The 14,636-nt window shown below is 44.9% G+C and overlaps 1 protein-coding gene across 3 annotated transcripts in view; it reads left to right on the top strand.

Moving 5' to 3' along the window:
- CHCHD6 (coiled-coil-helix-coiled-coil-helix domain containing 6) overlaps nucleotides 1–9,608 on the top strand; it is a 109,496-nt gene extending 99,888 nt beyond the window's left edge. For all 3 annotated transcript variants that reach the window (XM_041463240.1, XM_041463247.1, XM_041463231.1), the window contains one exon: nucleotides 9,057–9,608. In XM_041463240.1, coding sequence (XP_041319174.1) covers nucleotides 9,057–9,080 — 24 coding nt within the window. In that variant the 3' untranslated portion in view covers nucleotides 9,081–9,608. The remainder of the gene's footprint in view (nucleotides 1–9,056) is intronic.
- Nucleotides 9,609–14,636: the final 5,028 nt, after the last annotated feature.

The raw sequence follows: 14,636 nt of genomic DNA, 5'->3' as shown, positions 1-14,636 counted from the left end.
GTCATTAACATTTCAAAAGGGCTGTTAATTCTGTCTGGTTGCCTGAACTTGGTAGAAGATTGTCTAATTGGGGCTTGGTGAGGGCCAGCCAACCAGACTTCTCTTCCTTGAGATCTATCAGATCTTGCAGCTCCTGGGACCAGATATTTCAAGATACTTGAAAATTGGCAAGAGTTAGACATATAATTAATTCTTTACAATCTGATACTCAAATACTGTAAATGCTCAGTCAGCAATAAGCTTCTGGTGCAGGAGAGTTCAGTGCTGAGTCAAATGGGCTGATTCTGCTGAAATAATTTCAGTTTCTGGTTTGCACCTGATTAGGGAAGGGTAGTCTTCCAAAATAATTTTTTTCCTCTTTTTAATTTTACATGTAGGTGTCCCTAGTCTTTGGGAGGTGTTTCACAAAAATAGGAGTCAAATCTCACATCTCTCTGCAAACAGACCTGAGAATTCCCAGTTTTCTCTTGACTCTGTCATCGCTGATTTTTGCCTCTTCAGCCAGAAAAAAAGGAGAGCGACATCTACACCCATGTGGGTGAGATGAATACAGCTATCACACAAATAAAATTACTGGCTGCCGAGTAGCAACAGCTTAATGAAAATGTGAAGTGTTAAACAAATAAAGCCAGTCAAGCTCATAATACTTCTGTGTGGAATTTCACTGTATCACTGAACAAAAATAGAATTAGTCATAGAAAAAGGATATCTGGAGAAGTCTCTGCCTGCCTCTGTTCTTGGTGTATGAAGCCAGACTAGACAGGATTGAGCCATACTTCAAATGCACACATGATACTCTGACCCAAAGAGGAATTCTCTTTATCCAGAGCAGGAGCCTGCTAAAGCAAGACAGAAGGGAACAAGATAAAGCACCAGATTTCCTCTGAAGCCTAAATGCAAATTGTACAGAGGAATGGATCCCTTGAGAACTGAATTTTTGCATTTCTTTAGCATCTTCTCTTGGTGAATAATTATCATACCTCTGTGTGGTTGGTAAGTGGCATTACTCTTAGGTACAGAAAGGGAAACTGGGATGGGGATTTATTTCAGCTGCTGGATGAAGTTGGGAGGTGACTGACAGTAGAGCCTGGGGACTGGCTTATGCACTCTAGGCAGTGCTCACCCTCCTGGAGTGCACAGAAAAACTGCAGGGTTTAGTAACACTGACAAGCACCTGGCGAAATCCCCAGTCTGAGAATTTAACAAGCACCATGGAGGTCCCAGCTCAGAGGCACGGACAGTGCCATACCTGAGGTGTTTTCAGCTGTTCTTTGCACTCTACCCAAGGACTGGACTTTCCTGTGCTTCCATCTTGATGAAAATGTCTGGAGTTAAAGACATGCTCATTAGAACTAGTGCAGGTTAGTAATACATCCCAGGATGAGTTCTGGAAAGACAAAATGCAGTATGTAAATCTGGAATCAGCTTGTGAAGAAGCCCTGCAGCCAAGGAGCTGCTATATTTGCCTCCAAACAAAATTACATCCTCTTTCCCTGGCTTCTCCCATCTGTCTGTGTGGCTGTGAACAGTCAGTGAATGGGATGGGATGTTCCCTAGGATTTGGGAGGACAACTGGGGCTGCTCCTTCTATCTCCTGTCTCCCTCTACCTGCTCCCTGATGGCATTTCTTCACAAATAAAGCACATCTCAGCTAGGCTTGGTCTCAGGTTGTGTGGAGTCACTGGTGTATTGAAGGTTTTGTGTCTGGGTCACATGGAGCTTTAATACACCAGGGAATTAGAAATGTTTTAGGAGTTTAAATTCTAAGCGCCTTTATTTTTCTGGGTGACCTTGTGAAACTTCCTTGCACCAGACCTGTATCTTGCTGTCCTGCTGCCTTTATCTAATTTGTTTTCTTGTGTATGTTACTGACATCCAGTGAAGTGTAATTTGTTTGAGAAGTGGCACTTATAACAAGGATGCTGCTAGTAATCCCTGCATTGAATCCCTATATACACAATGTTCCACGAATAATTAAAGTCACAAACTTCAATCTTGAGGGATGCACAGGGGAAACCTATCCTGAAATGAGGCTTGCCATACCTGACTTTTCTACTTCCAGTGCTTTTTAGCACTGTAGGATTTGCTATTTTTGTTCCAGGACTGAAGCAGATTTAAGAGGAAGTCTGACATCCTGAATTTACACGTCCTAACAACAGTGTTCATCAGTCAGTCTTCTTACCATGTCCTTTCTCTACCCCTTCTCTCTATTAATTTTCCTCAATAGTCTGCAGGGATCATTTGCCAGCCTGATTCAAATTCCTGTACTTCCCTGGCATCTTGTTTTATAACATCTTGCATCATGTACTTTCCATTTCTGTAATCCATTTAATCCAGGATACTGAGATGGCTTTGCAGGTATTTATTGCATTTCTTTCTTCCTCGTGTAAGGAGGTAACAGGTCATTTATACAACTTAATCCAAAGTCTCTTGGCTTCTGGGGTTATTTTTTCCTTTTATTTTCCCACTGGTTTTTCTGGAGGCTGGTAGCAAGAGCAGGAAAGATGGTATGGAGAAGGTGCCAATATTTGTGCCTATTGTTTTGTTATGTTGTGCCCAGAGCATGGCTTGGCAGTTCAGCAGTTAAACCTCTGCAGCCAATGTCCCCCAGCAAAAAATGTTACTGTTGCCTCTCCTTAATTTTTGGAAGTGTTGGGCTTAGGGTTTGAAATAATGAAATACTGTTGCATCAGTAAGTGGTTTTCCATTCCTTTTGGCTCGGGAAGCAGATATTCACAGTTGGGTGAAGTTCATTTTAATCCTCACAAAACCAGAGCTGGATTTGTACAAGTTGTCATTGTTCTGCTTTAGAAACACCCCGTGTCTTCTGGATCCCTTTATCCCTCCCAGAGGCTAATCCACAAGCTTGCAAAACACTCGGGGTGACTCCAGTTGCAGGACAGAGGGGTGTCCAGTGTTATCTCCTTTGTCTCCTGCATTGCCTTCTACCACTCAGTCCAGAAAGGCACAGTAGTGTTTGGAGTGTGCAGTTTCTGATGTGTACAGATAGTGGGATGTAATTACCTTCCTCTGAGATACAGTCATTACACTGCCTGTAAAGAGAGAGGGTCACAGTCCTAATGGGAAATGATTTTAAAGCCATCTTGACCAAGTCTAGTGGAGCCATTTCAGAGCACTTAAAACTCAGCCAGTCCTTCATGGCACTTGTGATATGTCCACTTCACGCAGCGAGAGGCATTGGGATTAACACTTGTTGAGGGATAAAGAAAATCCATGATAAACTGCAGCATTGGCTTTGGGCAAGCATTGTGTGCTGCCACGGGGGAAAGGCACAGACACAGCCTGGGTTTGATTATTATTGTTCTTGATACTGATTTGGAAAAACGCAAGGCTCTCACAGAAGCAATAAGCCAGAAGTCATGAAATCTGCCACCTTGGGCTTCCTGTGCTACAAGAGCTGCTCCTCTGTCCCCAGGCTTGATTCCTGCAGAGGCAAGAGGATTATTCCCATTTCCCAAGCAGATAGCTGAGCAGATAGAGACACAGTCCCCACATCAGAGTCAGATCACTGGTGGGTGCACTGTTGGTTAACCTGGGAAGTGCAGGCTTCAAAAATATTCTGTCTTACAAGGCAAATTTGGTCAGAGGTTGTTTAATAGCAAATACTAGTTTGTGTTATGTTAGAGAAAGACAGGCTTCAGTGTGCTTTGGTGCGTGCTGGGGTTGTGCTCAGTAGCAAGGTGAGGAGAAAGATTTCAGCAGAGCTGATGGAAGGTGGCAGTCAGCAGTTGTAGGTCATATTGAGGGGCCCTGGCAGGTCTGTTGGGATCAGCCCAGGACTAAAAAGCAAACACCACTTCACATAAGCAATTTTCTGTATCCCAGTCCTTTACAGAAGCACAACAGCCGAAGCTGTGCAGGCTAGCAAAGCTCTAAGCTGGTGCCTGGGAGAGCAAGAATAACTAGTAGTGAAATGCTCTATGTCTGATTTTCATCCTTTGAGCTCCTCTGTAATGTTACTGGAAAACAAAAATTGTTTAAATAATGGAACAGACCTGATGAAATTGTGCAGTGATGCAGAAGGGGTTGAGGAAGGGTTATTCCTTTCTTTCCATTACTTTTCTCCTCCTGCCTTGCCTCCCAAACGTGGGTGGAATCTACATGTCAGGCACTAGCGACATCAGCCTGGCCCGGTGGCTTTTCTTAATGGCAAGAATGAGATTAAATGCAATTAACATCGATTGAGCAAAAACTGCCCTCGGTTTGTATGTGGATTAATTAACAGTCATCCTTTCAGCAGCAGCCCTTTGCAGAGCCGTGTTTGTTCCTCCTGGCCCCACTCTTTTCTAGCACATGTCCAAAATCAAAAGCACTGAGCTTGTTCCCTACTGCGACATCTGGGGTTACCAGCTCAGCAGGGAGATGCAGCCCCCCAACCAGGATGATTTTTTTGTGCAGTCTGCTGACTGCAGAGCTGCTCAGTCAGTGGCAAAATATTTCCTGCTAAGCAAGGCTAATGACGGGAGCTCTCTGCGAGTTAGAACAATGATCAGAACAACTGTCTGGAGGAAATCAATGTTATAATGCATGAACAAACAGGTGAGTCTCAGAACAGCTGGAGATTAGTTGTGCTGGTAAATAACTTTGTATTTGGGTGATGCAGAGCGATGGGGAGGTGTCAAGGCAGAGCAAAGCAAGCAGTAGGCTCTTGTGAGCTGAAGAAGAGGGAGGAGGAAACCAGAAAGACTCTTTCTGTTCCTAGCACTCTGTTGGTAGGGTATGTAGACCAGACTTCCACGTGAAAGCACTTTCCAGGGTGTTCTGACAATGCATCTGGTGAGTTTTCTGAAAGGAATCTTTTCTGCTGTCAAGCCAACTTTGAAGACACCATCTGGGGTAGTAGCCAAGAAGTCATTGGGTGAACTTGCCTGCTTTGCAAAACTATTGACACCAGTACAGAGAAGAGGGAAAACAAAACTCTCTTCATAGCTTTTTGAATTAATGTTTTTTGTTGCTGCCAGGCATGCTACTGGTCCTCCTTATTCCAGTCCCAAGGACAGCAACTGTTGGACTCCTGAAGGATGAGAGAGACAGAGAGGCTTTTCTGTGCAATAACTATATGGCACAGAAGTGCTGTGATCCATTAGTCAGCACAGCTGCTCCACAAAATAGCCAATACTCTGAGTGTAACAGAACAAATTGCACATAACCAAAAAATACCTACAGCATACATCAAACCAAAGTGACTCAAATGTCCCTTGCAGCGCTTTGGGGTGCTAATAGCCCTGCAACAAATGCCTCATCCAGTGTAAAGGCCTTGAACACCCATCTTAGGGCAGGTCAGGATTTTTGTATTTTGTTTGTGCCTCTTTCCACACTAACTGAGATGAAAAAGTTGTGCAGTCACGTTGCTGAGGTCTGCTGTGTGCCAACAGGTATTGTGATGTTGAGAGCTGCCTGCACACGGCAGGGAACTAGGAACTATGGAGATTAATTTCTACTTTGTCTCTGACACTCCAAATGCACCAAGTCATTTATCATGGGGATCTGCTTTCTGATTTCTTCATAGCTACACAGTGCCCATATGTGTGAGTGCTGTGGTGCAACTGCTTAAAGGGATGTTAAAACAAAGGCAGGGCACGTGGTGGAGGGAACTTGCAGGGTTTACCCTGTGAGACTAACGGCTGGTTAAATAAATATGTCTTAACACAACTGAGGCTTGGCAAACAGTGTCTCTGGCAAACACTGAGGGAGGAAGTTCTTCAGGGTCTGGCTTTTCAAAGAGGGAGATTCCTCTGCTGGCTGAGAGCCTCCAGCAAGGCTGAGAGCTGAGGCACAGAGCTGGCCAGTGACTGGGGGAGGAGGAGAGCATACTGCAGATCCACCAGGCAGCCCCGAGCTTCTGCGCTGGCATGCAGACTGAGAAAGAGGGACCAGGACAGAGGAACAGGTGCATTAGAAAATCTTGTTGAAGCTTGCTCGCCCCAATGCTGGGTACCAGGGCCTCAGCTCTGTTGGAGGACAAGGACTGTGTTGGACATTGACTGGATTCCATTGTCAGCAGGGGTGGGATTTGTGGAGCAGATCTACTTGCAGAGCTCAGCCCTTTCTCCTCACTCAGCTGAAACCAGAACTGGAAAGCTACTGGCTTTCCCACAGGGACTGCAAAGTGGCAGGCTGTGCCAGCTAAGCAGCCCATTTTGACTGCAGTTAGCTACTGAGCAGGGTGTCACAGTGGTGGAAGAACATGAGTTAGTGGCTCGAAGGTCCCATTTGCTGTGAGAGGCGTGGAAGAAAACAAGTGCTGTGTGCCCTCCAGCTGGACTTGCTGTCAGGACTGAGCAGATTGCCATCTCTGTGCTATGAGGAATTTGCCTTTGTATGGACACTATTTTCATATGTAGAGGAGCTGGGCTGGAGCTCATCAAGACTGGAACCTTGTCTCTACCTGGATTGCCTTGGCAGTGGCATTAAAAATGACCTGCCCTCTCTAGAGAAGAAAGGCACTGTTCCCTCTCATCAGACTGAGGGTGTGATGCACTCTCCAAGGCTGCTCATCTCTGACTTCTTGTTCTGCTAAGACTGCAGCAGAGACCAGCTAATGCCAACTGTAGGGCAGTCATTTTTTGAGGAGGCACCAGAGCTTTTCAGTCTGAGCCTCAGCTCCATTAACTGGGAGTATCCTGTCTGGTGAGAGCAGCGATTGCAAACTGCCTGGGCTTGTTGCCTATTCACCTTGTCTGGTGCATATGCAGTGATAAGGGCATGGAGAAGAGGCAAAGCTTCTCCTTCCCTTTCCTGGCTCCTTCTGCTCAAGGTAAGTGCTATAGCAACCTGGTAACAATCTTGCAGAGAGGATTCCAGGTTGGAAGAAAATTAAAGGGTGCCAAGTCTGCACTGGCATGGTTGCAAAGCTAGGTGGGCAAACAGTGGGTTTAGTCTCAGAGTTAGGGTGTCCCTCAGCCCATCAGTTCTGTGTCCAGGCACACTGTGCAAAGGATTTTGAGGAGGTTTAGTCATCCAGAGTGAGATGGAACCTGATGTTTTTGCACAAGGAATGTTTGTGAGCCTCCAGCTCAGTGCATACCTGGTATGTGGGTAGGTTAGGCTGGAAAGAATTCATTGAGGTTAAGAACTGGCTGTTTTCATTTTCTCCTGAAATAAGTTGAAATATCATAGAATCATATAATGGTTTATTCTGGAAGGGACCTTAAAGATCATCTATTTCCAGCCCCCCTGCCATGGGTAGAGACACCTGCAACTAGATGAAGCTGAAATATGTAGTTATGATTTGAGCATGAAATTGTGTAACTCTGATATTCTTTAAAAGTGTTTGAAAAGAGGGGTTTTACTGTCTTTCTGAAGGGTTAACCACAGAGTAGGCACAGAAGTGATTTTGGTTTGTTTTCTTTTTTTCACAAAATGTAGCATTCCTGGACACTTTACTGAAGTGTTACAATGTGAATACAGCAAATTACTTCATTGCAAAATTGATCGTGAGTTGTTACTGCTTCATTCATTGCAATTTCAGTGAGTGCTATTGGAGTTTTTAAAATATATTGCTCTGTGCATAACTTTTTAAGTCACTAATGATGAGAAAAATTACCTGGGAAATTAGAGTCAGTGGAGTATTATTGATGGTTCATTTGTCAGATTTCTGCATAACCTTTGTCTAAATAATTCGGTGTACAATTTTCTCTTTATTCTTGAGTTCTTTGAAGCTTTTCTAGTTCATTGTTGTCAGAGATGGGGCTGTCTTTGGAGATTCAAGACCAGCATATTCAGTCTGCATTGGCCATGTATCAGCCAATATCAGCCTGCTGTGCAGAAGCAGCCCAAATGACATCCTCACCTTCTGACAGACAGCGCCAAGCACGCTAGCGTCATTATTTTTTTGTGCTTTCCATTCTGATTCACACTGAGGAAAGCACAGCTCCTCTCCTTAGAAAGGCAAACATCTGGAGAGTAGAACTGAGCTCAGATACAGCCTTAATAAAAATGGGCAATAAGACTGTATGCAGTGAAGTGTTCACTTGTCTTTCTCCAGTTGGCTTTAGCTGGGACCTCTTGTCATGGCTCAGTACTGTCTGCTCTGCAACAGGGACCTGCACGTATCCAGAGCACGAGCAGGATAGCCTGTGGGTGGGCTTACCCTCTGTGATCCTGCTGCTCCTGCAGCACTGACACAGCCATGCCATTGCTGCTGCAGGAGAGCTGATTGCCCACCCTGGGAAGTGGGATCCAGCACTGATTTCTCAGATCCTCGGAGGGAGAGGTGTTACAGCTGGTGTCATGTGTGTTCTCATCCACTGCTGATGCCATTGTTGGCTCAATTTTATGACTTTATTGATGCGGTAAGATAAAAATAGGAAGAGGCTACAGCAGACTTTGCAATCTCCATCCTAAAAACAATGGAAGCTGTCTGTCTTACAATAACCGTCAGAAGCTCACAGCTCATATGCAGATACCTGCAGGATCTGAGGAGGTACCACTTAGTAGATTTCTGTGGGGACAAAGCAGATGTGATTTTGCTTTGAATTTTAGGAGGGCTTGGGTCTTAATAGGATAAAGGTTGTCAGATATGTCAGGAGTTAGGGTGGTCTCTGAGTCCCCATCTTTCTTCTTCTCACTTCTCTGGTGGTCTTGTATTGACCCTGTTCCAGGATGAGAGAATGGTGAGTGTGTGTGTGTGTGTGTGTGTTTGATGGCAGCTAATCAAAGTGCTCCTATGTCCTCCTATGCTGAGGCAGGACTTAGTGTGGGGTTGCACTTACTCACTGCTCCAAGGCTTACTTGGAGCCCCAGCTGTTCTCTCCCACTGTAGGCCAATGGATTCACAATCCTGATTGTTGCAACTGACCATGTGCTCTTGATCACAGAATCAGCCTTATGTTTGATATCATGAGCTGCTTTCTTGCTTCCACACTCCTCTCCCCTTGAATATCTTATGGTTTACAGTAGGTGAAACCTGAAGTTTTTTCTGAGGGATTTTCACCCTGCCAGTGCTACTCTTTTATTTCTGATGTTATCATTCCCATGTCAGCAGCTGTATAACTAGCTTTCTGCCTTTTTCTTTTGTCTCCTTTTTTCTCCAGGAGCTGTTTGTTAATTCTGGATAAACATCATCCACCAAAGAGCAGAGAACAGGGACCATGGACGCCCTTGGAAGCTCCAGCATCCTTCTAGACAGACACTGACCAAAACCAGTGCCTTCTGCCCTTCATGACCAAGACAATACAACATGATTCCTCTTCTAACTGCCTGCATGTATCAGTCTGGTTGGACATTCCTGGGGTTGGGAGAAGGGTCTCAGGAGCAGGGGATGCTATAGTTTCTTTTCATTGCTTTGCAATGTAAAGAATGTGTTGACCCCAGGTGCTTCCAGCATAGCTTATAGCTTAGGGTCTTGCTCCAACACAAGCCTGGTTTACCCAGTTCTAACTTTGGTTTCACCAACGTACATCTGAATTTCTGGAGCTGTTGCCTCTGTTTGTTTGCTCTGGAGAAAGGGGTCTGAAGTATTTGGAAGTAACCCGGAGTAGCTTGTTAGGATTAACTGTTCCTAGCATGCTCCCATGGGTTACACCAGCAGGCACATTCCTTTCCTTCCAAGGTTCCCTCCTAAACAATAAAGTGTTTAACAGTCACTGTGTGCTGTGAGATACTTTCAGTCCCGTGAGTTTGTAAACTGCTGTTTTCTGCCTATTGCCAATGCCAACGAAAGCTCCAAATGAGTGTGAGGAATAGCAGTATTTCAAGTCACAGTTTATAAATCACCAAACTTGTTCATTTTGGTCCCAGGAAGACTGGCTTATTTGAAAGTACAAAGTCCTGGCTGAAGGGAACTGGTGGTGGGGAATCATACTGGAAAAACCTTTGCCTGCTGGCTGCAGAGCCCAAATTTTCTTCCTTTTCACAAGCTCTTGTGTGCAGCTCCTGCTGTGTCTGCCATAAACCACTGTCCCTTTCATCCTTGTGCTCTGTGTTGAGCCCTCTCCTTGCTGCCTGAGGAATGGAGGAAACTGGATGCATCTGGAATTTTATTCTCCTAGAGGTGGGTGTGGCAGAATTGCAAAAGGCTTGTCAGCAAACCAGGGGAGCAGGTCTAGTTTGGTAACCTGATTCCTTTTCTCTGGGTACAGCTTCTCTGTCTGGCAGCATTAGCTTCCTCTGCCTTCTCTGACTGTATCTGACAGTTTTTGAAGAATGTGAACATGGATTTTTGGAGGTCGTGTCAGAGTTTAATGCAGCATTTATGAAAATGGATGAGAGGGGCTGAGAATTGTTTTCTGTGTTATATTCTGCTTCATCTCTTTTTTCTTTAGACAGCAACTTAGTGCTTTACATCTCCATTAAAGCAACAAAATGCCTTTCCTTCTTATTGAGAGCTGATGCCACAACACTTTTCATCCTCAGCAGTGATGCTTGCTTACGCATGGCTTATCTCTGTTAGTCTCAGATCTTGCAAAAATTCCAGCTCTGCATCTTTGTGTAGGTCAAACTTGCTGTCCCTGAGGGAGGAAGAGTAAGTTTTCCAAAACAATGTAGGACAATTAGTGCCCTCAGATCTGTTGGAGCAGGACTGGGTAGGCTTAAGCTGCTGCTGCCACGCCAGCTTTTGGATCTGCTTGGGATAGCCACAGAACTTCTGTCTCTGCAGGCAGAGATTTAGAGCACCAAGGTCTGTCCCTGACTAGGTTTGAAATTATTGTTGGTCTGAAGAGAAAAGTATGTATTTTGTCTCTTCCTCATTTTCCTCTTGCCCCTATCCAGCATTGCCTTGCATGAGTAATTTGCATGTTATTATTTCAGTTGCCCTAAATTGGGGGGGACTGTGATGCCAGGGCTGATTATTTGGCGGCGCTGGGCAATTTTCTCTGTTAGGCAACTGTAATACATTTTCATGTTCTTTTATAATGAGCTTTATTTACCAAATTGGCAATTCCTCTGTTGAGAAATAACTGATTACAGCATTCAGGGAGTTGCTGTCATCTCAAGATACACAGGTGTCTGTGGAACATAAACAGATGTGTTCTTTCAGACAGTGAACTCAATGGGGGTGGGGGGGAATCAGCCATAAAATCATAAATGTAACAGCTACAGCTAATGTTGGCCAGGTGCATTGCGGCTGTTTGCAGCCCAGCAAGGACACAGTGGCACTCGAAGGCCATCCAGTACCTCCAGAAGAGGGACTGCTTGGTTGTTAGCTGAAAATGCACCTCTCAGCTGTCATTGCACTTCAATACTGGCTTGCCTAGCTCTGCCTCCAAAAGTTTCTGAGGGCAGACATTCATTTGTGTCACAGCCTTGAAGTGAGAAGCTCCTCTGTCCTGCTGTGTTGGGTTTGATTTTAGCTTACTCTGTGCTACATGTCTACAAACTTCTTGGTGATCATGTCCATGGGGACTGTGGCCCCATCTGCCTTTCAGGCAGTCCCTTTCTTTTGATGTTTCCTAGTGCCCAGGAGCAATTCTGTTGCTGCTGTTGCCCTAATCACCAGCTCAGACACCTGAGCCTGGGGGAAAATACAATCACCAGGGATGTCAATAGGAAACTGCTGAAGATGAAGTTCAGTTGCAGAGTCTCAGCTGCTATCCAAGTAAAAAATGTGCAGGTAACAGAACTTCTTGAGTGAATGTTTTCTCTTCCCCGTCATCTTTGCTCCTCCTGTAGTACCAAGGCCCTTGAAAAGAAGGAAGAAGCCCTGCACCTTCTCCTAACCTCCCTCTCCTTATGTTTCTCCTTGACTCCTTGTGGGGATGTTCAGAGCAATTTTGTTTCTGTGCAAAATTGTGACAGCAGGTGTCAGTTGTGCTCCAGAGTGGCAGAAATCATTATTCCTGGAGCCTGGTGTCCAGAGTTGAATGGATGTCCTTTCCACACCGCTACCACCACAGCTGGCACTCATGGACAACTGGGACAGCAGGATAAACAAGGTCTGAATCTATTGTGGAAGCTGAATTAGAGGCAGTTTCCTCCAAAGGCAACTTTGAGGTGGGGTAGAGGCAGCCAGGCACGCTGCTGTCTGTGCTGCATGTGCTGGGTAAAAAGCAGCTCTTTTATGACCAGGAATACCTGTTTCACCAGCTAAAACCAAACCTTCCTGTGGCCAGGTGCAGCACAGTGCTCCCTTCAGCTGAGCAGTGCATGTCCATTTTGCTTGCCTGCTTATTGCAGCTCTCTGCAAGCTGGGTAATTTTGTGTACAAATGCATCCGGTGATTTGGATGCAATGCACACAATTGTGGTAATTTCATGTGAAAATACAGCTTGCAGAGTGCCTGCTTTAAGAGTATGAATTGTTTTAAAATTTGCCAGATGAATGGAAAGAACAACCTTTTTATTCATGCATAATTTCTTAGCATTGCAGGAAGGGAAAAGAACAAAACCAGAGAACTTAGAGAAGATACAGGAAATAACAGAACTGATAAAAAATTTCCAGTGGACCTCAGTAGCTTTGTAAATGAAACATTCAACAAGCAGCACTTTGAGATTCCAGTGTGCAAGAACATCACCGGCACTCCAAGCACCAAATTTGTGATCTTGCATAAAAACTCAACCCGTTGCCTCCTGCTGTTAATATTTCACACTTGACTTTGCAAGATGCTTTATCTAATATCCTCTCTGCATTTAGGCAGCTACCTTCTCTGCCTTGTCCATAACAGGAGAGGCGGGAGGAGGAAGGCAATTGCCAAGTATGTCTGTAATCTATGTAGGAGGGTTTTGTGTAGCTGTAGGGGGAGAAGAGTAAGTCTCATTTCCTATTTTATAGTCTGCTGAGTCCTGTGATCTCATGCTGTGTGCTCCTTTTTCCAAGCAAAATTTTTCAATTTGTCTTTCAAGTTCTTGTTATTTTTTATTTCCAAACTGGTTAAAAGTGTTTGTCTGTAACTTGTTGATAAATTGTTTGTATCTGACTCCCTCAGGTGCTTCATTGCCAGTCTTATATGTGTCTCCAGACCACCTTTTTCTTCTCTTGTCTTGTGCCCCCTCAGTGGGCTGTTACCATCCCTTTTTTGGAACCCATGGGAGCCTAAAGGGCTGTTCAGTGTCCTGTGACATGTAACCCCACACCTGCTCCCATTCATGTGGGTTTTATCCTTGTCCAAAGCTGGATGTGATATTCCTGAACTGACTCACCTGCCTTGTCAGCCCTATCACTCTGCTCTTGGTGTGTGTTGGATCCTCCTCACTTTCCCTGTTCTTGATTCCTTGGGGGAGTGAAGGTTGGTGTGGGCTGAGGTGATTGGGCTGTATCACCTTTGAGCTGTATCACCTTTGTTCAGGCCAGTAATGCTGCCCCTCCATCTCCCACTCTGGTGTGTAATTGTGCTGGCAGAGTGGTGGTTTTGCAGCCTGGGGCAAAGCCAGAGGAAGCAAATGGAGCAGCCACTGGTCTCAGGAGAGCTCCCAGTCAAAAGTGTGTCTTGGATTTAATGACACGTGTGCTCTTTCAGACTTTTTATAGAGGTCAGAGCATGGCAGGAAACTTTCCTCTGTCATCTTCCTAGGGAGAGCAGCACACAAACTTTTCTTTCCAAGTTGAAATCAATTGTTCCCTCAGGGCTATGTAACAAACTGCTCCTGTAGCTGATTTCCCCTTGTGAATGGCCTAAATTAGATGCTCTCCCTGGTTGCCCTCATTGGAATAGCTTGTGCTTTATCCAGCCATTTCGTTTGTGCCATTTGCTGCGAGATGTTGATAGTACTTGTCTGGTTCCTGCTGCCCTGAGTTGTTCTGTATGGGAGCTATTGCATGGCAGGCCTGCTGTCCCAGGGAGTGTAGGAGAAGAGGCAGCAGGGACCTGGAATCTCATTTTGATTCCTACTTCGCATCTTCCTTTGTTTTCAGAAAGTGTGTTTAAAATTCATTTCTTGTATCTTTGGAGCAGGTTTGCTAATTGACGTGAATTGAAACAAAGCCCTTGGGCTCACTTGGATCTTTTTGAGGAGTTGGAATCTATTCACCTCCTTATGGATCCTTGAAAGCTTAGTTCCAAAATCCTTTCTGAATACCGAGTTGATATTGGGGTGACAGCTGCAGGGTAAATCGTCTTTATTCCCATCTAATGCTAACATTTTTGGCAAACTGGTGCATGCAGTTCGGTTTGGTACACTTCCTACTGCCTGCTCTACAGAATTAAAAAAACAAGTTACCTTCAGTGTTTAAGACCAGAAAACAAATTTGAGTCACCCAGAAACTCCAGCTGTGCCTTCTGCATGTGCATCTATACATGAGCAGCTCTGCTGGAGTCTCTGGGTGGGCATCTCCTCTTTGCCTGTGGGGCAGAGCTTTTGTGATATTTAGTCCTTGAACAGTCTGAGTTAATCTCTCCAATGGCCACCAGTGGGGGACATGAGTGACACTCCCTCAGGAGGAATGAAAAATATGTTATTTTTTCCCTTCTGTGACCTCTTGAACATCCCACCATACCCATTTTCTTGGTGGTGGAGTCCACCATCATAGTGAGTTTTATTTTTATTTTCTGTGAGTGGGGAGTGCCACTGTAAGTCAGGATTAGCTAAACATAGCATTAAAAATAAAGCACGGCTATTAATTTAATGGCTTCCTCGTTACAACCATCATAAAACAAGTAAACAGGAACTCTGCCAGTGCTGCCTGCAGTCTTCCTCCAAGTGGCTGAACCAAGGGAGAGATTTGAACTCTTGCCATTT

The sequence above is a fragment of the Pyrgilauda ruficollis genome, unplaced genomic scaffold (assembly GCF_017590135.1).
Source record: "Pyrgilauda ruficollis isolate IOZ18807 unplaced genomic scaffold, ASM1759013v1 scaffold10, whole genome shotgun sequence".
Classification (NCBI taxonomy): domain Eukaryota; kingdom Metazoa; phylum Chordata; class Aves; order Passeriformes; family Passeridae; genus Pyrgilauda; species Pyrgilauda ruficollis.
Note: the sequence above shows the minus strand (reverse complement) of the source record. Positions and strands in the feature narration are given on the sequence as shown.